The sequence below is a fragment of the Rhopalosiphum maidis genome, chromosome 1 (assembly GCF_003676215.2).
Source record: "Rhopalosiphum maidis isolate BTI-1 chromosome 1, ASM367621v3, whole genome shotgun sequence".
Taxonomy (NCBI): domain Eukaryota; kingdom Metazoa; phylum Arthropoda; class Insecta; order Hemiptera; family Aphididae; genus Rhopalosiphum; species Rhopalosiphum maidis.
This window is the reverse complement of record NC_040877.1, coordinates 38,219,495-38,246,916: the sequence shown is the minus strand read 5'-3', so window position 1 is coordinate 38,246,916 and position 27,422 is coordinate 38,219,495. Positions and strand designations below refer to the sequence as shown.

The window sequence follows — 27,422 nt, the reverse complement described above, 5'->3', positions numbered from 1 at the left end:
TTTATTCTGGAACACAGTTTCTTAACGTTATTTATAAAATGTATAATATACACACTATAGAGCCGCAATGTGACAACAATAAGTTAAATTACTGATTTTAATTATTTCGCAGATAGTTTAACGAAGTTATTACATTTGAAATGTAATTATTTTTACACGTGACATACATACAATGTGATTAAACTACAAAAATACATTAAATATATTTGTAAATTAATCGTTTTATTTACTGGAATATGTTAAATTAAATAATATTAAAAACCAACCACTCAGTGAAATTAAAAATGAATATAATTAAATACATTTTTTTTCATAGAGTATGTCCATTTCTATTGTATTAATATTAACTATCATATTTTCTTTATAATGGAAGTTCATCAAGCCAAACGGTGAACTTTTTCCTGTTTGTGCATAATTTATATGTTGGGAAAAAAAACAGTCATCGTCGTCGAAATTGTATTGTCATGTACACGGAAACTTCATATACTCTAGGGATTGGGAGGCCTACCGTCGTGTAACATGCGGCGAAGAGTCGTCGAAATATCCACACAAAACGAGCAGCTATGTTATTTCAGTTGTCTATTAGTATATATGTCGAGTTAGCCCGGAATTCTCACATTCTACCTAAATGGTAACATACTTACATGGCTCTATATATTTATGTATGTGTGTATGTGTATTTGAAAATCACATAGTCAGCAGTTGCGCACGACGACCATATTTTAGCGGTTGGATCGCCCTTCTGGTAATTGAAGGGCTTGGAACAACAACCAGATAAATCCGCTTTTTTTGGAAATTCGCTATTTCATGAATTATTGTGTGGGATAAAATCACACACATTCGAGTGCAACAACCAGTTAAATCCGATAAATAAAGGTACATTTTTTAATGGAATTGGATTTATTTTGTTTTCATTTTTGGTTCAACTACCAGATAAATCCGGATTTATGATAACTCATTTTAAAACTCGAGATACTGTTAAGTTACTTTTCATAAATATTCAAATAAAAATTTAAAAATTTTCGGTAAATTTAATTTAATTAATATCAGTATACCATTAAAAAACAATATGTTGCGCGCAACAACCGGATAAATCCATATAGGATCCATCACTTTGAATTACTTTTATCTAAATTTTAATTTCACAATATTATTTATCATCGTGTTGATAGTTAAAAATGTTAGTTGTAATAACTTTAGGATTGATTAATCATAAAAATAAAACATGTTTTATCAGCACTGAACAATTCAAAAAGTGGATTTATCTGGTTGTTTTTGTTTTTCCAAGCCCCTCCGAGCCCCATTAGTTATCTGCAGGAGAATATTACGCCCTCGCGTGTTTACGTGCATTTGATGACAAGGTGACATCAAGAGTAGTTACTGATGAAACATTTTTGTTGTTTTTTCTATATTTTTAACTTCACGGGGCGATGGATATCACTTAATCACTTATTATTCTTCTCTATAAGATACGCGCGACCCCCTACCGCCACTGTCGTCACACAGCCGCGGCGTCATTCGCTCTACCGTTCGTTCTGGAACGTTGTTAATATAAATTTCCCGCGGCTGGTCGGGTGACCATTAATTGTCTCGTACACGTCTCAGCACGCGGTCAGTTTAACACAGAAGAAATACAAAATAGTGTCTCTATAAACTGAATACGATGTAAATCGGACGTTATTCATAAATTATTTATTCAACAGTACATATTAATATTGTTTCTATTTGCAACAAAAAAAAAAACTAAAACATTTTTAAGTTTTAATTAAATTTTAATTGTTTTGTTTTTCATTCATAATAATTAATAGATCGTCACCATACGGATCAAACGCGTATCTCGTCACAGCCTATACGGTCCATACAACTCGTTCTATCCGGATCATGCAACCTGCAGGTAGATCGCTTATGGCGTTCCGCGTAGCGTTGGCTACGTTGTTACTCGCGAACGTCGCATACACGTCGAAAAAAGTAAGAACACATATAAATATTAAATTCTCCGTTGAAAAACGAAAAGTGCATTCACCAAGAGGTAGTTTGTCGTTTATAGAGAATAATATATAAGAGATAAATATTTTTACTCGGATTTTCATAATGTATTAAAACCATCATAATTTTATTAAAATTTAAAATTCTATTTTATTTTTAGTTTAAATATTTTGTAATAATACTAACTTTAAATTTTTGTGTTATGAAGTTTAATACATATACATGGGACATTCTAAGCCGGTTTAAATTGCACAATCTTTATAAGTCTTTATTTGATATTATGTATCGATGAATAATATGTATAATCGTCTCTGCAAGTTTTAATAGAAATATAATTTATTTATTAAATGATGACCTAATGAATAGTTCATAAATTGTTGCCGAAGCTTTTTTAAAGAAAAAATTAACTCAAAAGACCGTGAATGACTAAAATTATTATTTGTATTGAATATACAATTATTTTCATATTGTTGATAATGAATTTATATTCAATTCATTAAATTATTTAATATAAAAACCAGACTAGGAAATTTTATTTAAAATATAGTTAAATCGTTGTTGATGCATTAGATATTTATTATTCGAAATAGCAGATTTATTCAGAGTAGCTACTTAGTTTGTTCGATAAACTAATTGCCAAAAACTACAAAAGATAGATAAATTTGTTTTCTGATTTTCAAAAATAAACATAGCGCAAATTTAAAATATAGCTAATAGAATAATCAGGTATTAAATTTGTTGATTTATTTTCTTTTAAAATTTGCATTTAATAAAGCGTGATAATTTATTATTGTAATATAATTATATAAACATGTATTTTGTTCTTAAATTATCATATTATAGAAACAGTTATTATTTATTACCTAATAATGGCTAATAATAATAACTAATAACATTTGTTTTATGCGTCCCAACAGTTTTTCCGGAGTTAATGTTTGGATACCAAACCTGAACTCTGTTTTGATTGTATTAAATTATGTAAGGGTAATAAATTAAAACATCTATAAGAAAAAATTACGTTTCGACAGGACGACAGTTGTTGGTCTCACCGTTACTTATTCATCACGACTAATTTCATTGTCACATTTTAAAAAATATATATAATCACAATATGTACTGATTACATGATAAAAACGAACGTAATATAATAGAATAATAATAATAGAATTATTGAATTTCTATTGAGTAGATAATATTTCTGTTTTAATATGCCATATATTGTTATATACAAGCATATATACTATTATCGTGTACAATATTTTTTAAAACTATTTAGATTCTGAACGAGGCGATAAAATATGTATTCATTTTGCAACGATATGTAGTTTTTTGTATCCTTATGTACATACACGAAAAGTAGTCAAAAAATTGTTCGATTTTCAACTTTATTCTACATGGCTTAGTGTAGAAAATTTAAACTAGTTTATACTTAAAATATTTCAAAGTTAAAAATTATAAAAGTATTTATCAAAAAAACTGTAAAAAATAGAAAATTAAAGGAAAACTACAACTTTTACGCAAATCTAATTTTTGATAAAAGCGATTTTGTTTTTTTGTATCACTCAAAAAAAAATAACCGTAGACACTTAAAATATTTGCCAAATGTTTATATGCACATTTTAATATAATTTAAAATTCAATTAATTTCAATTCTCTTTGAGCTATTTATAAAGAAATTAAAAAAATTTCTGTTTTTTTAGTTTTTTTTCGCTTTGTCAAAAGCAAGAATATTTAATACAATGATATATACTCACGTTTTATAGATATATAAAAATATTTAAAAATAATAGGAAACTTGTTATCATAGAAAAATTTAAGTTCAGATTTTATCAAAATTACGAAAATTTGAAAATTGTTTTGCGATTGAAAAATTATAACAGTTATAATTATTTAATGATTGAAAGTTTAGAATAAAAATCTTTATAAGTACCTAAATTATACTGGAAACAAAAACACCTAAAAAATATATAAGCGATATATTTTTAAAAAACATTTAAAGTTCAGATTCAAACGAAATTTTATAATTAAACTGAGAATAACAATATTCATTATTTTGTTATAATTCAAAAATATTATTCGCAGAAACATAATAATATGTTTAATGTAAAGCCTCATTTATCCGGTCATCGCTAGCCCGAAAAATTGATATTCCGTATTTTAGTACTTATGTATATAATATACATACACATAAATATTATCTCTATTTAAATGATTTATGTCAACGTAGATTATTATCTACTATAAGACGTACATTATTGATACATATGCCTATACATACAATTGATATGTATAGGTAATATATTTATGCAGTTGTATTGGTATAATACATATGAATGTCAAATGTAAATTAAATCAATACATATTGAATTTGTATAAATAAAGTATACATTTTTTTTTTTTTTAATACTTATTAGTACATAAGTTGAAAAAACGTCATTCTGTTTAATCCGGATTTCCAATAATCTAGATAGAGTCCGGTCCCATCAAGTCCGGATCAAAGAGATTCTACTGTATTATTATATTTTGTACAGATAATAATATTTTAAAATACAACCTTTACGAATAAATTTACTCATCCCACAGTAAAACTGTTTTTTTTTTTAAATTTTATTTGACATAAACTATCTATACAAATTAGGATAATAAGTTTATATGATACGAGTAATATATAACATGAACGACATTATAAAAGTAGCCACCCATTAATGACTCTTGGCTAGTTGATTACAGTTTAACTAAAAGTAAAATAAATTACTTTACCTAACATCAAAAAACAAAACAATATATATAATAGGTGGTACGTGCTGATATACAGTCTCCGCTTAAAATCGTTTTTTTTATTCAATTATGTATAATTTAATTCAATTAATTCTAATTTCACACACTCATAACAGTGACTCAATCTATAAAATCTTGAAAAATACATAAAAAAAAATGTCCGTGTATATTTTAAATTTGAAAATTGAATACAAGGTTGTTAATACGTTTTTAACCTATATTTTTATGAAAAAAAAGTTATAATGGAAAATCAAATCAGTTTTCTATGAGCATTTTTGATTTAAATTTATACAACATTGTATAATAATTCAAATACCCGTATAATAATGAAAATGTATTCCAAATAATTTTACTAGAAATTTTCACAAAATGTCATTTTTTGTTTATTTATTATATGATTTTATTATATTATTAAAATATTTTAACTCATTTTAACATGCCAAATTTTTAATTTTTTTTTTTCATACATTTCAATAAAAAACTATTCGCTGGGTGAAAATTTGTCCAGCTCAAAAAAATTGTTCTTATATTATCTGTATAAAAATATTAAAAAAAAATTTTGAAGAATTTTAATGAAATTTATCAAAATCGCAAAAAATTTTAAACTATTTTATTTTATTTAACTATTTTTATATTTAGAAATCTTTAAAAAAATTATTTTTATATCTATGTTTTGAAAATCAAGAACTTTAAAACGCTTACGTGTATCTTATTATAACGAATTATGTTATACGCAATAATATTTTTGATTTATTTTAAGATAATATCTATTTATGTTTTCAATCTACTTTTGCTGTTTTATGGTATTTACAGAAAAATTAAATTAAATTTCGATTTGTATACATTTTTATAATAATTTATACAATTAAAACCATAATGAAACAATACTAAAACCATAAAATCTAAAAAATGTTTAGACAATTATTTTTAATTGAAATTTGAAGTACAAATTTGGACGAAATTTAAATGATAGATATAATGAAGTTAATTATTTTATCATAATTTAAAAACATTATTCATAGAAACTTAAAACATTTACGTGAATTATAATATTATAAATTTTACAATACGCAACGATATTTTTGATTTATTTTAAGATAACATTTATTTATATTACGAATATATTTTTGCAGTATTACTGTATTTATAAATAGATCAAATTAAATTTCGAGTTACATTCATTTTTATACATGGTATACATGTATACCTATTATTATTTATTATAATAATTAAACACTAAATTATTCAATAAAATGTATATCAACCTAGAATAATACAAAAAATAAAATAAATGATTTTAATATTTATAATAAAAAACATATATAACAAAATTTACCGATTGATATTATAAGCTATAAGACTGTTTCCACTTACAGTCGTTTTTCGTATATATTGATATAATATCATTGAATTATAATTAAAAATACCCATAATAGTGAAACACTTAACACTAATGTACAGCAGAGCGGTACTCACTTGTTTGCCTTTTTTTTATCACCAGAACGCCGGTTTGATGTATATTTTTAATAATACAATTATCTATGTTAGTATAAATGTTAAAAAACGTTTATTATCATTCACAATTAAATAAAAAAAAACTTACTATTACCATTGTATTTTTAAAAGATTCATCTTTAGATCATTCCATGTACTAATATCGTTTATTATAACAGTTTGAAAACTAATCAGCTTTATATTATTATTATATTAATTTATTCTATTTTAATACATATCTTATACTTGAAAATAACACATTAAGATAAATAACCAATATGTGCAATGTATAAAGGTAAACGCACGATTTACCTTTCTAAAAATTTAAAAAAATAATATACGACTTACGGTTACGATAGGCCATGACAGAGCGCAAATTTTTTATGGTAAAAAAAAAACAAAAATAAACACATTCACTTATTCCTTATCATAATTAAGCATATATCTAAATACATTATAATAATTTAGTAGAAAACTATACCACGTTTAAGATACGTGTGATAATCGCTATACAATACATTTAGATATTCGCATGTTAGAATTATATACACGTTTTCTCATGATCTCTTTCATTTAATATATTTTTTATATTTTTCTCAGCAATTCGTTATTGGTTTATACTTTTCCTTTAAAGATATTTTTAGTCTTAGATTAAGAATACTTATAACATAATACCAAAAAAAAAGTTAGGACTTTCCCGATAAATTTCAAAGCTTATTATCGTATTTGTGTGAATAAAATTTGGTAGGTACATGATGATTATCGTAGCTATTCAATATCAGGCCATAAGGCAAATTAAATCATATTACTACTATATGATTAAAAACTGATTGTTAAATATTAATTTCAAGTATCAAAGTAAGTTTAAATTGATAAAAACGTATTTCAATAACAATTCCCAGTATCACACGATGTCACTTTTAAAGCTATATAAAAGGGAAGTAACTTTTTTTTCCATTGTACAACTAAAAATTAATATTTCAATTCTATTCGTTGTATTTACACCTGAATTATTTTTATTTAGGTTTGGAAGATTTTAAACACCACAATAAGATATTTTGGTAAAATAAAGCAATTAGGTTAGGTTAGTTTTGCATAATTACAAAACAAAAACAGACACAAATTGATAAATTATTTTATTTTTTATACCTAAGATTAAAAAAATATAATAAAATATAATATAACCATTAATAGACTTAAAAGTCAACATAATTACGTATGTGTTATGTCAATCCTTTTTTTTACTTATTGTGTTGTTATGTAATATAGATTGTATTTTTTTTTAAATAAAATTAAAAAATTAAATAAATTATAACTGCATGTTTATTCATGTTTTACAAATATACATCAAAGCAAAATATTTGCATTCAGAAAAAAAAAAGTTTAGCTTTAATATTAAAAAATGAACATCATCAAAATATAAAAGGTAAAAATCTTTTCTGTTTTTGTAGATCAGTTTTTACGCAGTTAATGTTTTAACATTTAAATTTGATACTAGGTCAGTTCGTTCTGATTTTAAAATTCAACAACAAAAAATTGGTACTGCTAAACGCAAATATTGTACTATAATACTTAATATTTAACTTAGACAGTTACAACATATATTATTATTATATGAATGTAATATATTCCCGATTATTTATTTGTTTTCATAAAAATAATTACACGACCTTAGATTTAATTTCATGTGCTAATTTTAGAAAAGTTATTACTATAGCTTATATAGTTCTATATACCATAGTTAATAGCCATGTTCAAAATATAATTTGGCCCATAAATTGTTTTAATAGATTTATTATAAAGTCGAGTAATTTTTTCTACAGCAAAAGCGTCAGTTATTCCATGAAAACTTGTTGCCATACTTTGGAGGTAAAATACCTGAATCTGCGTTCCAAGCAGACCGCTTGGCATTAAATATGTTGAACAAAGAAGGAATATCTGTACCCGATGGTATTCTGTTTGAAGCTCGACCAAAAGAATCGTTTCACCAAAGTCCGCGGAACGATCCAGAACTATCCAACTCAATACTCAAAATGATCCACACGCCAGACACCAGGTAAACAGAATACCTACATAAAGTAAAATAGTTATATCAGTATATGATATGATTAATTTTGGAAATTAGTATTAGTAGGGTTTGCTTTTAAATAAGTCACATTGTTATTGATATAATATATTTTATTAAATAAAAATCAATAACAATGTGCCTTATTTAAAAACAAACCCTACTAACATTAATTTCAAAAATAATGATGTCATGTTTGTTTATATAGTTTAAAAAGATAGGTATTGGAATACAATGAGTAAATATAAATTTTATAAACTTATAAATTTAACTTGTAGTAAAAGTAATAAGTATGTAATATTTTTCTAAAAATGGTAATTCAAATTAAATATTTAAAAACCAGTAAATAAAAACACTAATGCAAATATTATATCTAAAATTAAAAAAAATTAATTCTAAATTAAATTCTATACATATTATACATATGGTTTTTAAAACACTTGATCTTTAAAAATTTCCATTCGGTATCATAATACATTAAATTATGATATATTCCTCGATACACACTAATTTGTAATTTTTATTTATAAAATGTATGTTGATATTATTATACATAGGAGGTTTTTTTTTAATTCTATAAACAGATACCTAATATATTAGGCATCTACTAAAATAGTAATTTTTTTATGAATTCAGGACAATCCTGAACCATAATCAGGTGTAGCGTTTCAAGTCAAGTTTTATGTCTTGAAATTAGGTTTATTCCTTCGGAAGGAAAGTATGATGGTAATAACGAAGTGGAGACAACATATAAAATCTCAATACCCACGTATATGCAAAATTACCAACTACCGAAGTTTAGACCAATTACAGAAACGCTTCAACTACCAGTCCGACAGATATTCGAGAGCGGATTGTCAATCACTAACTTTAGGGGACAACTAGGAGTTCCCTTCAACACTATACCAAAGGTAAACCATATGTAAAATAATTGTCAATTATCCAACATGATTTTTTTTTTTTTACTTATTATTAAGTCCACTAACATATTCGTATTCCATAATTTTTAGTAAAATTATTAATGTTTCAAGATTCTATTTCTAATATTTTACACCAGTTTGCAGAAAATATTAAAATATTTAACTTATACTCTTAAACTATTTGCGAGTTTTTACCTTTTTAATTTATTTTACGCTGTACATACTCAGCTTATAAATATTTATAAAATACACGCTAGCGTCATCATAATTTAATTTTTCAAAGGATGTACAAATACATAATATAAATAAATAATAATATTATGTTGAAAAAATGTCTTATGATTAAATTAATTTTTTCTCAAACTCTTTACCAAAACTATAAAATTTATTCAAAATATTTTAAAGCATTTATTTATGATATTTAAAAAATAAAATAAATATTTTTTCTATTTATTTGTTTTTATTTGAAGTCCTCAATTCATTAAAACCGTTACACATTAATATACGTAACTTTAACTCATTATTTTGTATTTTATAATTAAAATAATATTATTCATAGAAAGTATAATTATTTCATAAAAAAAATAGTGACTTACGCGAAACGTATTGTTAACTGTATGTGAATTGTTTAATATGCTATATAATTTTCTATGAACAATATACCCATCTAAATTAACGAAATAACTATACATTATATTATATTTTTCGTTATCATTATGTTTTTTTCCGTGCACGCTCGACACATTATACAGATGGTTGCATTACATTTGTCATGATTACCATTAGCATCATTACCATTAGCATCATTAAACCATCGTTTTGTGATATTACACAATCACGTTTTAATGAGTCTCCCATTTCCAGTTTATTTTAATTAAAACAATTTAATGAACAATTTGAACACAGATATTTTTATTTATTAATTAAATTGTAATACTATCACAATTTAAATCATCAAAACTATAAATATCTACCTATGAACCTTTTAATTTAAATTTAACTACTGATGAAAACTGAATAGATATATTTTATCCAGCTTAATCCAAATTTGTTTAATTTATCTAAATATTTGAAATATTTAAATAAAATTATGAATAATTTATTATTATTATTAACCAAAATTTTCAGTATTAAGTATTTAGAAAAAGTTAATTTTAATCTGTATAATAAAAAATTTTTATTTTTGTTAAAATTATTTTATAGTTAGGTCTAAGAACAAAAACAAATACCTAATTATCTAACCAATTAATGTCCTGTCATGTAACTCAGACACACATTAATGCTATAATGATTTGACGAATGAGTCATTACTCATTTTTATAACAAAAGTGTCAAATTTTATTGTGGAATAAGAAATAGTGAATACTATACGTATATACCTAGCTGTAAATAGTTGTACTTTCAGTTAATAAAATAGATTAACAAATATTTTCACTCCTATCGACAATGGGTACACGCATGACAAACTCAAAACGTATAGTTTTTGATGTGTCGCTTATAACCGTCTACGTAATAGAAAACAATAATAAACGCAATACATAGCCTGTCATTTTCCAAAACAGTATAGATAACGGTTTATGAATTATAAGCCTACTGGCTGATTTGTTCTTCAAACACTGTATATGTGCCAATACGTCGTGGTCGAGGTTTGGTTTTCTTTTTCTTGTAGACATTTAAAAATATAATGGATAATATATATATATATATATATATATACACTTATTTGTATATAAAATAATAAATGCTACTGCAATATTGTAACGTTATAGGGTGGGAAGTGAATAAGAAAACCAACACAATGACAATACAACAACAGTTATCCAGTATTAATCATTTATCAATCACCCGAAAAATCCAACACCGGAAAATGTAATAGGTAGTCCATTAAACGAGGAAATAATATACTGTCCCAATATATCTTTTTAACACTACAATTCTAAGAACTTATTGGTATCTCTTATGTCATAGACCGACAGTCTCTACAAATGTACTAATATCAAATCAATTCAATCATTTACGAAGTTATCTCCCGTTTAGCAAAAAATAATATAATACAATACACAACCATTATAAAAAAAAATAATTTGTTACAATTTATTTGTATTATAACGAAACAGCTGGTTTCGAAAAAGAATATAATTGATAATCAAATTTTGTTGACTTAATGACTGAAATTAATTCACATTTTTTAATGCAATCGATGCGGCACGATTTAATTATACGTATCAACCGTATTTTTACATTCGCGTAGTTTAAAATACCTTATTGCAATTAATGCCTATTTAAATAAAATTTTTATCAGTTCTAAAACAATAAATATTAAATTCAAGATCGAATTATGTTTCATCAAAAACGGTCCATTGCAGAATATTTTAAACGATTTATTATCCTACCTATATTCATATAACCCGTATACCAATATTATTCAATGAGCATTTTGAATTTATAAAATGTTATTATGAAAAAAAAAAAAATACGAAATACGAGTATATTGCTATACATATTACAACTATAATTATAAATTATAATTATTTAACTATAATACGAGTTGGATATAGATTCTTATAGGTATTTATTCAATTGTCTAAAGTTTAAAAATAGTAATTAAAGTATAAAGAAAGTATTAAATACATGCTAATGAAATACCCCTAAATCGACTAAATCATTTACGTCAATTAAAGGAGAAATCACAGTGTTATTTTCTGCAAAAATATAATATTATAGTTAACAGTCTCGAAAATAAAAAATTGAAACAATGTAACAAGAAATAGGATCGAAGCATGACAGTGAACTGGGTAATCTTGATTTTTCTACTTGCACGACTAATTGATTTGGAATTACCTATATAGAATATACATATTGTTGTGTCTAGAGTTGGCGTATTTACGCATGAGCACCCTTTACTACTTAAAAAATGGACTCTTAAATATATAGTTATAGCACATACCTATATTTGATTTCAGTCTAGTCTGAAGATTATTTATCATACGTTTATATTTGTATTTATCTGCTACGAACATTTTCCTTAATTTATGGGCATTTCCAATATGCTAATACAAATTTACAATTATTCAGATGGTCACAACAACATTTGATTAATTTGTACTAATCTGTTAAATGTTATGACCCTATAATCAACAATGCATATTACATAGGTACTTATTATGGATTATACCCTTGCAAATTTGCGACTAGGTTGATTAACTAATACAATGAATTTCAACAGAACTTAATATTTTCTAAAAATAAAACCAAAACACTAAATGTGTAAAAATTAGACAGTATTTCTGTGTAAGCAAACTGAAATTACATGTTTAATGAAAAAAAAAATCCGTATGAAAATTTGGTAATTTACAAAATGTAATATGATTTAACTTGTTCTTTTTTTACTCGCAATTATTTTCTTAATTTAATATTTATATAATTATCTATAAATTACATTTTTGTTCTCTTAAACATGTTCTAAATATCAAAATAGATTAATATTATATGTATAAGTGCTATATTATTTGTCTTGCATTATATTAAAATATTTGACATAACATTAAGGTTAATTAATTTCTTAATTTTTGTTGTAAAATGTATTTAGAGTAATGGTGTAATTAGCTAATAAATAAAAAATCATTTAGTAATGTAATGTTTATATTATGTATATATTTGTGTCTAATTTGAGCTATTATTTAATTTAATAAACAATAGTGTACCGCCATTCAAACTAATTTAATTAATTTATCAAATAATTGAAACTATCATAACTATTAATAACCATTATTTTTGTAAAAATATTAATAATAATTTTATTATATTAAAGATTGATTGAAAAATAAATGTATAAAAAAAAACTTAATTATTTTGTATTTTGCTTGTATCATATTGGCTACTTATGTAATTTTTTAGAAATTATATTACAAACTATTTATTTTAGTATTAATTTTAGTTTTATATGTGATAATTATATTAATTTTAAATTCTAAAAGCAGCGAAAAATTGATTTCACAGTGATGTGTTTTATTTTTACATAAAGTGTTAATCATCACATCTTAAAATGAAAATACTTCAAATTTAGAAGTGGTTTCAAGTATTAAATTGGATTTAGTTGGTACTTTAATGGTCTAAAATAAAAAATTCTCAATACTTTTCAAAATAACCGGGAAAAACAATAAAAAGACTTAAAGAAAACTAGATTTTTTACAAATAAATAAGTTTTGAACAAAATGTACTTTTTTATTTTGTTAAACTTCAAAAACAAATATCTGTAAATACTCTAAAATTTTACAAATTATTTATAGGTATTATCAATTTCTTTATATGGTATAATTTTAAAAATATTTTGTTTCTTTCTGAGCTATTTATAGTTAATTGTCTTGGTTTATGCTTGTCAAAAAGTTTTAAAATTTAATACAGGATTCCTTAAAAATTATTAAGAGTAAAAATTAAAAAAATTTGATCGTAAAACCACTAAAAATGATTATGGACGTTTCAAGTTTAAATATTATAACATTAATATTCACCCGTAAAATAACTATTTCGCTTCGAATGAGTTTTGTTATTTTGGTATAATTTCAAAAAAAAAAATACTTTAAATTTTCTCCAAATGCTTATATTATCATTCTCTATGCATGGTAAAATTTTAATAAAATTTTAACTATTTTTGAGGTATTGTAATACATAACAATTTTTTACAGACGGTCTTCGCTCAAAACCATTTTTTCATGTTCAATTATTTATCATTTTTTGAATTTAACAATTAGGTAATACATAACTCACTCAATGACAATATACACTCAACACTTTTATTTATTATTTTTATTCAATCTATATTTATAATATTTATACTAAGCATTTAGCATAATATTGTGTTGTGACTTGGTATACATAAAAAAAACGACAATTCAAGCAATTGCTTAGCAAAGATTGCTGAGGAAGCCGCCACAGCCCACCTTGAAATTCCAAGAAAATTTATAAATAATTTTAAGTTTCAGAGTTTTGAAGATTTTTAACGTATTAATTACGTTAAACGTAACTATGTATTAAAATTCTAATTCGTATGAAAGCGTCTGCGAAAATCTAAAATGTTATATACCTCGTCATCAATGTACTAAACTTAGTAAAGTTAGGACTCCATGTATAATAAATTATCAGCCCTGTCTCCCCAAAGCAAAATTCTGGCTGCGTTATGTTGGTAGTTGAGAGCAAAATCGTCTAGGTATATAATATTTTGAAAAATGTAATTAAATTTGAAAATGAAAACATTCAAATTAATATTCATAAAAAAAATATCTGGTACTATTAAACCATGTAACTAATAGATCACCAGGTGTCCCGTTTATCTGGTTGAACAGAATAATGATATGGGAATTTCATTACTTCATTTTATAAGCAATCACAAAATTGCTCTGTGACATTCTGTATTTATTTCTTGTTTCTATACAAAACGTTATGTCGTATTTTTATACATAATTACAGGATGTTACGAACAGCTGCAGCTGTATCAAATTTGACATAGCTCTGTATTATATTCACTACTTAAAACATAATAATGTATTTGAAAAAATACAATGCCTTATTAAATATATTATATTTTATAATAATTATACTTTTCACTTATGATTAAACTATTGCATTTTTGAAGCGAAAAATATTTTTTGTCGAGAATATGAACAACAAATCAAAATAGTTTTACAAAACAAATTAAAGCATATATTTCTATATTTGATTAACTATAATTTTTATTATTAATTTTATATTCTGTGTAGAATGAAAAAAAATTATGGAAAAACGTTTTTTTTTTTTTTTTTGACATTTAAGCGTTTTGAATTTTTGAATTCACCAAGTTTTTTACTACATTGGTTTTTAACTATTTTATTTTAATTGAAAAATATTTTTTGGATGCAATACAATTTTCAAAATATTTAGAATGATTTGTAGCCATTATAACATTTATATGATTCACATAGATCACACAGTTCAATATATTATTATTGACTTATAACTTATATAAGCTATTAATATTTTAGTATATGCGATTAGTCTTTGACATAATTAGTTCAACTTATTGATTAATTGTTAGAAAAATAAATTACTGATGACAATTCAATCATAAATTCTTATTTATAATTACCTAATCAAATCAATTTAGTATGTACCAGACTTGTATATTATTTATCACACCCTTAACATATTAAAATTGTTCCACATATAGATATATAAATTATAAGATGCAAATAAAGAAAAAATAATTTATTTATAATAAAATAAAATACAAGTTGTCAGAATCGCTCAGAATCACTTTTCATTGTGTACAATGATTTATCATTGAATTTAAATATAACACATCTATTATTATAAAGTACTTTTAATACCTACTATACAATAAAACGAGTTTTCTGATTAAGTTTTATTATTTTAAATTTTTATATTGAATATACGAACCCTTAAAAGGAAAATATTATATGCTATGTATTTTCATGATATAGCCCCCATATATTTTAAAGTATAACATAATTTATTGTTATTGTTATTACAACTACGGTATTTATTTCAAAAGTAATTATCATAATTCAAAATATAAAAACGATGTAAAACACAAAAGTAAAATACAAAGATAGCTACATGTTATTATAACTCCGTAAGTGAATTTAAAAAATAGATATTTTAGGCAGACAATGCGTAAATTGAGCGCACTAATGTAGTTTAATAGTTAGTGCTTAAAAGTACGTTATATCTACATGTGTTGTCGCTGTCTTACTAACGTACATCATTAAAAATTTGCGTTTAGCAGAACACATTTTATGTTGTTAGTAATATTAGAGTCAATTTACCTATAATCAAAATTTAAGGTAAGAATATTATCTAGGGCATGCTATATTACGCTTTTATTTATATTATCATTTTAAAGTGAGTTATAGCTATATACAATTTTACAACTTTAAAATGTTCATAACTCATTTTAAAATAATAATTTCAATAAAAGCATAAAACATATTATCCTAAATAATATTCTTACCTTTAATTTTGATAATAGGTAAATTGACTCCAATATTGAAGTTAACAACATAAAATTTGTTCTGCTAAACGCAAATTTGCTATGATGTACGTTAGTAAGACAAAGAAGACACATGCGGATATAAGAAAGGAGTACGACTCACCGGAGTCTTATTATCTCCGTCTCACAAACGTACAATACAGCAAATTTGTGTTCAGCAGTTCTAATTTTGTGTAGTAATCCTTTATATTATAAATAAATTATAGTAAATTGACCAATTATCGAACTTAAGCAGGTAATATTTACATACTCTGTGTTTAATCGTGGATTTTTTTTAATTCAACATTTACGCCATGTCCTATTTAACAAATATTGTCGAGATACAAATTGTATAAAGCTAAAATTTCTCCTAACATAAAAAAAAAAAAATTACATATTTAGGTATAACTTGCTTAAAAATTAAAAAAATATATATATCCTGTGGTCAATTACCTTATTTTTAAGCTTGCTACGCACAATTGAATGTACTCAAAACAAAATGTACTATTTAAGACGGAGTCAGCTGATTCAGGGTGGTATCTTTTTAACGATAAGTGTCAAAGTAGACTTGTATAATATATGAACCAATATATAAACGAAAGAACCCACGCCAACAGCCGGATTATATGGTAATGGCTGATACGCAGTTTTTAACTCGACAAATGTCGAAAGCCCATAAACCACGTATGTACGATACGCCCTACAGCTACAAGCGTATGCTATCTATATACTAGAGCTGAGGAAATTTGATTGGAGATCGAATTTCTGATCGAACTAAAACAAATCATGATTAAAAATCTTCATCTAACACTATTAAGTTGATGTTGAAGCACAATAAGTTAACTTAATACATTACATAAACAAGACTCTGAACTCTCATAGTATAATATTATTTATCATACAAATGATTTATGTGTAACTTCTTTTTCTTTGTTTTAGTAGGTATTTTACTATTAATTATACAGTAGATTGAATTATTATTTACCGAAAAAATTACATTTAAATATATCATTGTGTTTATAAAATAATATAATAATATACGTAAAAGTTTTATATCCCCAAGGATAATGTTTTAGGGCTATAAAAAAATAATACATATTGTTATTTATATAGTTAAATATTTAATTTCATTTAAATTTGAACTTAAAATGTTTATAAAAACAAAAAAAAACTGTTTGTATACTTTTTAGATATTACTTTAGTCATACAATAAAAATAAAACTTTTTATTCATTTTCAATTACAAAACGATTATTTCCATAGTTTTGTGATTTTGACGACTTTTGTCATTTTTTGATTTGGGACCATGTATTTAACTTTTAAAAATTTGACCAATTGACAACATTTTTATCGATATTTAAAAAAAAACGTAAAATGGAACAAAAATGGAAAATCTCAAACGTCTGTATTCAAAAAGAATAAAAATATTTTGAAAGGTATATTGTTTATAGAAAATGATCATAAAAACATTTAGTGAACATTGTAAGTATCTATCAAAGTTTATTTTGATATTTCGAATTGCACTAAAAAAACAAAACTGATTTCGTTGAATACCGGAAATACATAAACATTCTTGATTTTCCTTATTTATGTTTTGTTTTATTTTTATCAGAATTTAAAATAACACTTTACCAGTCTAAATCTTCCATCTCATGTCTCAAACTATACCACTTCTCAAATTAAAATAGTCACATAGGTATACTAACAAGTGACAACTTCGATTAACATTTTAAAATTTTTATGTAAATACCCGACTATAGGATTATTCTTATATTATGTATTATTTTAATAATATTAATATTGCAACTGAATATTTCAATAATAAATTGCATAATAGCTGCTATAAGTATCTATCTACTAATAAATAATATTCTTAAATATTAGATACTTACTGCTAATAAATAATAATACCTAACAAATAAAAAATATTATCAATTACATTATAGGTTCCTTACAAAAATATAATTTTATTTTATTCTTAGGGTTGGAAATCATTTGATGCCCGCAGGCCAAGCTCGTTAAATATTCCTAGTAAAATAATGGATTTTCGGCAGAATGAAAACATCCTACCTATGACAAATTTTGTATGTGGTAGACCTGGGAGAATATATCCAGATCCAGAAACTCAGTGTCAGGTAAAACGCTTTTATTATTTTAATATGTTTTTGAAAATACTTATTAGCTTTTCGATTATTATAGTGCTTGTAACACAGTTTGAAATAACATTAATGTATATTATTCTTTTCAATTCTTATACTTTAAAAATTATAAGAAAATAAACAAAACTCGATAAATATTTCTATTATATAAAAGGTTTTGAATGTATATCATTAGTGAATAAATAACTAATGCATTTATTAGATTTAAATTCAATAATAAATCATTATTAAACAAAAAATGATTCTTTGCAGAAGCAGAATGGAATTCTAAGTAAAATTCTAATATATATTTGTATTATTATAATTTGTAATACGGTAAGTTATCGTAGTTACTTTTTTTTTGCACAAAACATCGCATAAATTATAAAATTATATAATGTATTATTGTTATAAATTAACTTATACATAGATTCGTTGAATTTAAATCATACAATTACTTTAAACACAATGAATTTCATTGAATGTATATTGTATACAATAATAGTAACACATGTTATTGCGAACATTTTCAAGTTTTACCAATTAATATTTTTTTTAAATTATAAAATATTAAAAATTTGATAAGAAGTTTTATTTGTATTTGTATATCATCGTTTACAATATGGTTTTATAGAGTGGACTTAAGAGAACGTTATAATACCCGTATATGTTGTCTCTGTCTTATATACGCGTAACATGGCTAAAACCTGTTTTTCGCGGGACAACTTTACTCCCTCGATATTTTAATCAATACATTCAAAATTATAAATCTTATTGGGAAGAACTTTACCTGCGATGTAGTGTTTTAATTTTTTTGATAACATGAATATAATTAAAAATATCGGTTTGAGAACTTTAGGTTTTTTTCATATAATTATTAAAATTTATTGGTTACCACTATCAAAAAAATTAAAACGCTACGTCACAGGTAAAGTTCTTCCCAATGGGATTTATAATTTTGGTAATTTTAATAAAAATATCGAGGGAGTAAAGTTGTTCCGCGCAAAACAGTTTTTAACTATGTCACGCGTGTATAAGACAGAGACAACACATGCGGGTATAGCGTCCTTTTAACAGTTTAATGAAACATCGATTTCTCAAATTTTTTTTTCTTAGTATTATTTAACATAAATAAATTTAAAATAGAAAATAATACCTATATAAAAGAAAAAAGTATTTAATTTTTATGGACTTATATAGGTACTTTGAAAAAGTTTTTTAAAAATATTTAAAATACGTATTTGAGTAGTAAAAAAGTATTCAACTAGTTTTATTTAAGTGCTTAACAATACTAACTAAATCTATCTTTATATATAATGTATAATATAACTCTTCTGTGCGTATGTATGTTACTGAACTCTTCAAAAAAGCTTAAACAGCTGGATCTAACTTGACCTTTTTGTGTGTGTTTGAGTGGAACTCTGAATGGTTAGATTCACAATTGGACATGATAGGTGGTGCTGTAATCAGGTTCTACGAAATATTGACATGAATATGTCTGAATTTTAGATACCAATTATCTTGGGACCCCGTCATGCAATCGTTATGTGGTTTATTTTTAAATTAAATAGCACACTACGGAACAATTTTTAATCATATTTTTATGGACTCAATTCCCATCTACAGATATACATTAATATATCAGTGCGCCATCTATCCAGGAAAAAAGTTTAAATTTGATACAAAAAGTTGTATAACTTTTTCTCTAGCAAAGTCTAACTTAATTCAGCTAGAAGAATTGTCAAAATTGTATTAACTTAAATAAAGATCGAACTATTAAACAAATTAATGATTTTCTAGTGAACTGATTGATATAATAAAACCGGATACTACGTTAAAGTACCTACCGTGCGTTCGTTTGAGCCGAGAATGTTTAAAGCTCATTTCCGATTCTATAAGTTAATTAATAATCAATTCATCAATTTTTAAAACAACCAGCAAATACGCACATCATAAAGGTATCAAACTATTAAAGGAACGCCGTATCGTATGTGAACGACGAGTATAAATAACGAATTGAACAAAATAATGTGAATTACATAAGATGCGTAATTTTAATTTGCAACAAAGTGCATAACGCACAAAGATAACTACTATGTTGCTTGCTACCGCGTAAGCTCAGAAAAAATTTATACATAATATATTCCCAAATCATAAAAAATTAATAATATAGTTTACGAAAAAAAATTATGAAATCAATAAAAACCTTTAAGAATATTTTTTTTCAAATATTTAGTCTGACAACGGCCACCCAAGCGGAAAAATGTTTTAAAAATGTTGCTTTTAAATGATCAAAAATATTTGAACGAATAACGTCGGACATGACAGTTGTACCTTTTCATTTATACAAATATTAAGTCTATGAAAAAATCAGAAAACTAAAATTATCATATATCCACACACGCGTTACGCTAAATGTTAGCATTAGACAACTAAATTTAACACGAATGAATTTTATACGGGCAACGAAGTTCGTGAGAATGATAATTTCATTATATAATATTATATTGATATTAGTAATTTATTTTAATACTAGAAATACAGTTGATTGATTTGAATGTTTCCAAGAGCATTTCATATATTATATTATCATTATTTAATTATTCTAATCGTATATATTATTTATATCATACATATATTTATGAAACTTAAAATAACATCAATGGAAAAAATTATTATTCAACCTAAAACTTTTTTTAAATATGGATTTATTAATTTTAGAATGAAACTGACTTACAATATTATAGAATAGTGTAGTCAGGTTTGTATTATAAATGGGCAAAAGCATAATTTATTATTTCATATTCCAGTAATAAAAACGTATAAAAATTATCATATTACATTTTCAAACGTTAGTTGTTAAAGTATTTTTACTGCTACAAAAGTTGCGATAGAAATACATACACACAAAAAAATTATTAATCATTGTAACACCAATACAGCAGTACATTTAATACAATATTCATAGAATATTTTGATATCACAATAATCGAAAAATAACCATATTGATGCCCCTTAATCGCGTATCATCAAATTTTGAATTATGTACGTAACACATGTCAAGTTCAGTGCTTGCTAAAATAAGGGTAAAAGATTTATTTTTATTTTATTTACTCGTCGAAGTTCAAAATAAAGTCTTTTAATCTTATCTTATAGGACAGTTTTTATTAAGCTGGCAAGTTTGAAATGCATTTTTAATTAATATATTACACAAGCTATTTTAATATTTTTACACAAGATTTAAGTTTGATTGATTAATGATTTTTAAAAATTGCCAACATAGAAGGTTATCTAAATTATCTGAATTATGTTAGGTAGGCAGTCATCAGTCGAACCTTATAGTCTTTTGTCGTCGGTACCTTTCCTATAATCACTTATCAACTGTCATTTCAATACAGATATTTATTATTGATTTAATTAAAACCAGCTTTTTTCGGATAAAAATAAATTATATTTAATATTTACTTATTTTTATTTAAAAATATATATAAATATATTAAATAATAGGAATTTATTTTAAGACCATCAATGATTGATGATGTACGAAATTCCATGATATTGTATAATAATTTTTTTCTAACCTCTGATTCACTGCTGATGTACCGCAGTTGATAACAGCGCATATTATTATAGACCATTCTGATACATTTTCCTCAGACATTCTTGGCATTCATCGCCATTTTTAAGCTGTCGCCAGTCACGCATAATTTCGTTCGAAAAAAAGGCGATAACATTTTAAGAATATGAAATAACTAGTTTAGCTACATCCTATATCACCGTGCGGCACTGTAGACTTTTACTCCGCCTAAAACATTATTATTACACTCGCTTTTAGCGAGAGTTCCTATACGACGGTCGACGGTTGTGTAGTATTATAATATGCTCGCAGTGCGGAATTATATAATATATAAATGCGATCGTCATTCTCAAAAACATAACAATACTCTGTTTCGACATGAATAAATTAAAGTTCAGTCATGAGAATTTTCGATAGAATGGTCTCCTGTTATTAATAAATTAACAACATTCGAATCTGACAATGATAAAATTAAACACCCATACGGTCATATGCAGTGTAATGTAGTGTACTACTGTACCTACTACAGTTACGAATCTAAAGAAACTACATACTTCGATAAAACATTTATTAATTTGTTGTAAATTAATCTTCTTTATAATGCATATTATTTAGTTTAACAATTATTATTTTACCGTTCATTGTTTTCGTTAATGTCCGTATTTACCTATAGTTAAATCGTAAATAAAATATAGTTTTATAATATTATAAAACTCTATCTATTCACATTGTTTGACATAAACAAATGTATACGTTTTGTTAACTTGACTGCAGTTTCGTATCGCATTAGTTATTTAATTCTAAAAAGCATTTAGATGTCCTCAAACACTGTAAGTCCAGATAAGAGAATCATGTACATATATTATTAACCAAAATTACTTAATTTAAATCTACTTATTCTAATCAAAATTATTACATAAACTATTAATGACATTGATCTGGAAAGTATTATCAACCAAAATGTACAACTCAACGGTATTATATACCCCATTGAATCGACCACCAGTCATTTTCATAAAATTCAAAACATCAATTATAATAAACAAACAAAACCGATTTTGTCAAAACCTCTTTTAAAGTCGAAAAAATTCTACTTCCCAAAAATAATAGATTTATTTCCGCGCGCGTGACATCACGGAAATCGTTAGTCAATATTCTTTTTTGATACGAAAGTTATAATTTCCAGTTGTGATGACATGAGTTACACATTAGCTTTGATATATATATATATATATTAATTTGTCATGTTAAATGTAAGTATTGTAGATACCTATAGATGTAATATTGTGTAGTGTTATTATTCCTACAGACACTTTCGACGATAGATAAAATTATCTAAAAATATTTATATATATATATACATATACGTATCTTAAAACATGAAAAATTATCTCTGTACAATTTATAGTTGAGTTTTTACTAATAAAATGGTCGTAGTATGCATTTTTTAATTCATTCTACTTGTAATAATAATAATAATAACAATAAATAGGTATCACAACAAAATTAAAAATAAAAGCTACTGTGAACCAATTTGTAGATTTTTTTATTTTCAGTGTTCAAAAATAATAATTTATGTATAAGAAATATTATTGTGCGTCAGATTAATATTTTTCATCAATGTATATTTATTAATACATGGATAGAGGGTTTCGTATGTAATTTAAAACGCACGATGTTCGTAGGTAATGATTTTCCTTTGAGATAAAAGTTAAAAAATAAATAAATAAAATACGATTTGTCTATGTGTATAACAGAAGATTTTATTCGTTGTATGTTTTTGTTTTGCACCTTCGTGACAAGACTTCAATCAGAGCCTTTTTTTTTAAACATAATACATGCTTATTTTAAAATAACGCTTCTTACACCCATATTTGTCTTTATTCAAGCCATTTTACAATAAGCACGAATGCATTCACCTGACCACCAACTATACAATAACGACCTTCGCAGAAATATTATTTCTTGTACGTACGTGAGAAATCGACAGTTCACAGGTGAATGTTTGGTCGGTGGAGAAATCGTTCCCCCATATCCAACGACTCATTTGACCTAATGGTTTTCGCGAAAACCGTGTATAATGTGCTCCTCTATCAACAAACTGCACGATTTCTGTTGCGTTGATTCCATATTCGAGATGGTGCTATAAGAATTATAATTCACCTTCTACCTAGAATATTATTAAATCTGCTTTATAAATATACCTAACATAGTGGAAAACAAGAAGAAGTTTTCAAATAAATTAGAATATTTTGATGGCAATATTTGAAAAAGCGTTTGTTTTAGTATTTATTTTCACTTGATATAGAAAAAACAAAAACTTAACTTTATACTTTTTTTAATTATAATTGTTTCAATTTCCATTAAATATCAATTATCTCTCATTTTATAGTTAATGTGAAATGTACCTACACCCTAAATGATAAAAAATATAAAATTATATAAACATTTGATTTTACTTTTAGATTCTATACGTAAAATGATGAATGTTATGATTTTACAACAATATGTGTATTTTTGTGTATGCATACACGATAAGTAGTAGAAAAAATAGTTCAATTTTTAACTTTGAGAAAGTTTTGATTAGAAAATTAGATCATTTTATATATATAATATCATTAATAAAATATTTTGAAAAATATCTTTTAGAGCTATTTATTATTTATTAAAAATACTTGAAAATTCAATACAAGATCCCATATGATAAGTTATTCTAATAGATATTAGATACGTAAAAAATTTAAAATCCATAACCATAATTTATTTGTGTATGAATTTAAAATAAAAATGCTGATAAAATTCATCAAAATCTTGTAAATTTGAAAATTTTTTTGTGATTGAAATATATAATGTGCAACTTTTATCGTTAAGACTTGAACGTTTAATACAAAGTTCGTTATACGTAGTTCATACTTCATACTGAAACCAAAATAGCTAACAAATATATAAGTGCAATTTTTTTTTTTTATTGAAGTTTTAAGTTCATATTCGAATGAAATTACATAGGTAATAAAGTTATGAATAACGATTATTTTGTTATAATTTAAAAACATTATTCATGTATTATACATAATATATCTTTTGTGTATATTATTATTTTTTATACACATAACGATATTTTAAAATGCAATGTTTTTGGTAAAAAATAATTCAATCTACTATATAACTAATAGTAAAATAAACTACTCACCTAATACAATATGTATTTTTAATACATAACATGAAATATACTTAGTGATATACGTTGATAGATGGTCTGTCTCTGTTTAGAATTGTTTTTCATATTCAAATATACTTTGTTCAGTGTTCAAGCTATGAAACATATTCAGCTGCCGATTAATGCGCGAGGGCGAGGTCAAACTATATGACAGGCATATAAATGGTAACGAAAACTGGTCGCTACCGAATATGTTTTTTAACTTGAACAGAGTAGAAGTACCTATATTAGTATATATAATTTTATTCAAATTGAATACATCCACCTACTCGACACCTAGAGCTGTGTCCACTTAATCACATTAAATTAAATATTTATATTACATAATAACCTGCAATTTTTGACTGTATTACATAATTATATGCTGTATGTATGTTTAAGGTTTTTCTTTTTCTCGCCCGCTTTAGTGGTTGGCTTGCTACAATTCATATTGTACTTATATTTAATATTTTTCAGGCTTTTCACTTATGTCATTATAATGGATACAAAGAAACATTTGTTTGTCCACAAGGAACTAGATATGATCCATCAGTACAGGAATGTAGATTTTGGTACACGACTCACTGTTTAGACACGCGTAGACCATTTGATTAGATCAATATTATGTTAATAATAATTAATTTTTTTTAATCCTAATAATATTCATAAGATAAAAATATAATAAACAAATAAATAATATTAAAATAAAATATGTCTCGCCGGTCAAATAACTGTATAATATTAAAACATATATTTCAGATTTTTTTTTCTTGTACTTAATTATTTATATATATATATTTTTTTAATGTTAAAATGTTTGTAAACAATTATTTTATACTTTTTTCTTAAATGTTTTCAATGGGCAATTTCTTCAATTAATTCAAGTTTTTTTTTTAATGTTTAATAATTCTGTGAATATTATTTTACGCTTATTATACTTAATTTTTATAGATATATAATATGTAAAATGCATTTAAAAATATGTATAGCTACGCGATAAATCAAAATATAATTGTATAAATATAAGTATGTGTATAAGTTTGTACTTATACAAAAACAATGTGATTTTTTTTTGGAACTATACATTCATGTTTATTCTTTGATTTATTTTATCTAATGTTTTCTTAAGATCCTTGTTCAAATAGTTTTAATTGAAAAAAAAAATCATAGTTATAATTTCCCAATTTTTTACTTACAAAATAAAAATAAATTTAAATAGACTATTTCGTAAAAATTCACTTTTTTTCTTGTAAATTTTGGTGCCCGAAGGTATTATTGCTTTCATATATTTTAAAAATTTTAGTTAATTCTGTCAAATAACATAGATATAAAACGAAAATATTTAAAAATCACTAACAAGTAGATATTGTTTGTTGTGAGTTTGAATCTATTTTCATAATCGTTACATCACTTAATTATATCAATCAGTATATTAAAAAAAAAAAACAGTACTATTATAAAATTCTTGGGTTGCCATAATTATTCCAAAACTTTGCAGATAATAATGATCACTGCATTAAATCCATTAAATTATATTGTATTTTTGTTTTTTTTTTATAAAACTTGGTTATATTTTGTACTTAACTGAGTAATATATTACTAATTTAAGTAGGTACCTAGTGTTTACTTTTACATGTGATTTTGTCAAATATAATCAATTTCAAAATGTGTCAATAATTTTATTTTTATTTATTATGGTAAAAAATAATAAAGGTTAATATTGTATTTTCATGTTTTTGTATTTGTTTTTAGTTTAACTATAAACACATCGTATTAGTATTATAATATGCAATTTCATAACAGCTGAAAACAACTTATGTCAATTCCTTGTGAACTTATAACTTTCTAACGTGTTTAAGTACTTTACCGTATAAACAACTTTATTTGTTTTTAAAAGCTAAGTAACAAATATTACGAAACAACTTAACCGTTTATTTATGTTTAGGTAAAAAAACGTTGTTGTTGTTTAGCAGTCTTGTTATATGAGCCGTTAATTTAATAATGTACATTAAGGCAAGTCCCTACGATTAATTAATATTTTTTGAATTACAACAAAATAACTAAAATCATTAAATGAAAAATTGATTGTAACATTTGTTACGCACTATATATATGTATATAAATATATAATATATAATAAACATATTATATGATTGGCTAATACAAAATATACACTTTTCAACACGTCCGAATTATTCAACACGAGTGAAATCAGCAATACACTTATTGATTTATTAACATTCAT

The 27,422-nt window shown here is 24.4% G+C and overlaps 1 protein-coding gene across 2 annotated transcripts; it reads left to right on the top strand.

The window, feature by feature from the left end:
• Positions 1 to 785: 785 nt before the first annotated feature.
• LOC113549178 lies at positions 786 to 25,792 on the top strand. Of its 2 annotated transcripts, none has more exons than XM_026950360.1 (6): positions 786 to 876; positions 1,809 to 1,968; positions 8,082 to 8,314; positions 9,021 to 9,234; positions 18,249 to 18,401; positions 25,655 to 25,792. In XM_026950360.1, exons 2-6 carry the CDS (start codon positions 1,882 to 1,884, stop codon positions 25,790 to 25,792), a joined length of 825 nt encoding a protein of 274 aa, XP_026806161.1. In that variant the 5' UTR covers positions 786 to 876; positions 1,809 to 1,881. The 2 variants fall into 2 exon arrangements, with proteins under 2 accessions (XP_026806161.1, XP_026806160.1); XM_026950359.1 differs by lacking the exon at positions 786 to 876 and adding an exon at positions 1,599 to 1,665.
• The last annotated feature ends 1,630 nt before the right edge of the window (positions 25,793 to 27,422 follow it).

What these genes read in the sequence shown, in the direction of transcription:
- LOC113549178 (XM_026950360.1), top strand. Translation starts at nt 1,882, where the DNA reads ATGCAACCTGCAGGTAGATCGCTTATGGCGTTCCGCGTAGCGTTGGCT. An exon ending in ATCCACACGCCAGACACCAG is followed by an intron (nt 8,315 to 9,020) that starts GTAAACAGAATA and finishes TCTTGAAATTAG; the next exon opens with GTTTATTCCTTCGGAAGGAA. An exon ending in ATCCAGAAACTCAGTGTCAG is followed by an intron (nt 18,402 to 25,654) that starts GTAAAACGCTTT and finishes AATATTTTTCAG; the next exon opens with GCTTTTCACTTATGTCATTA.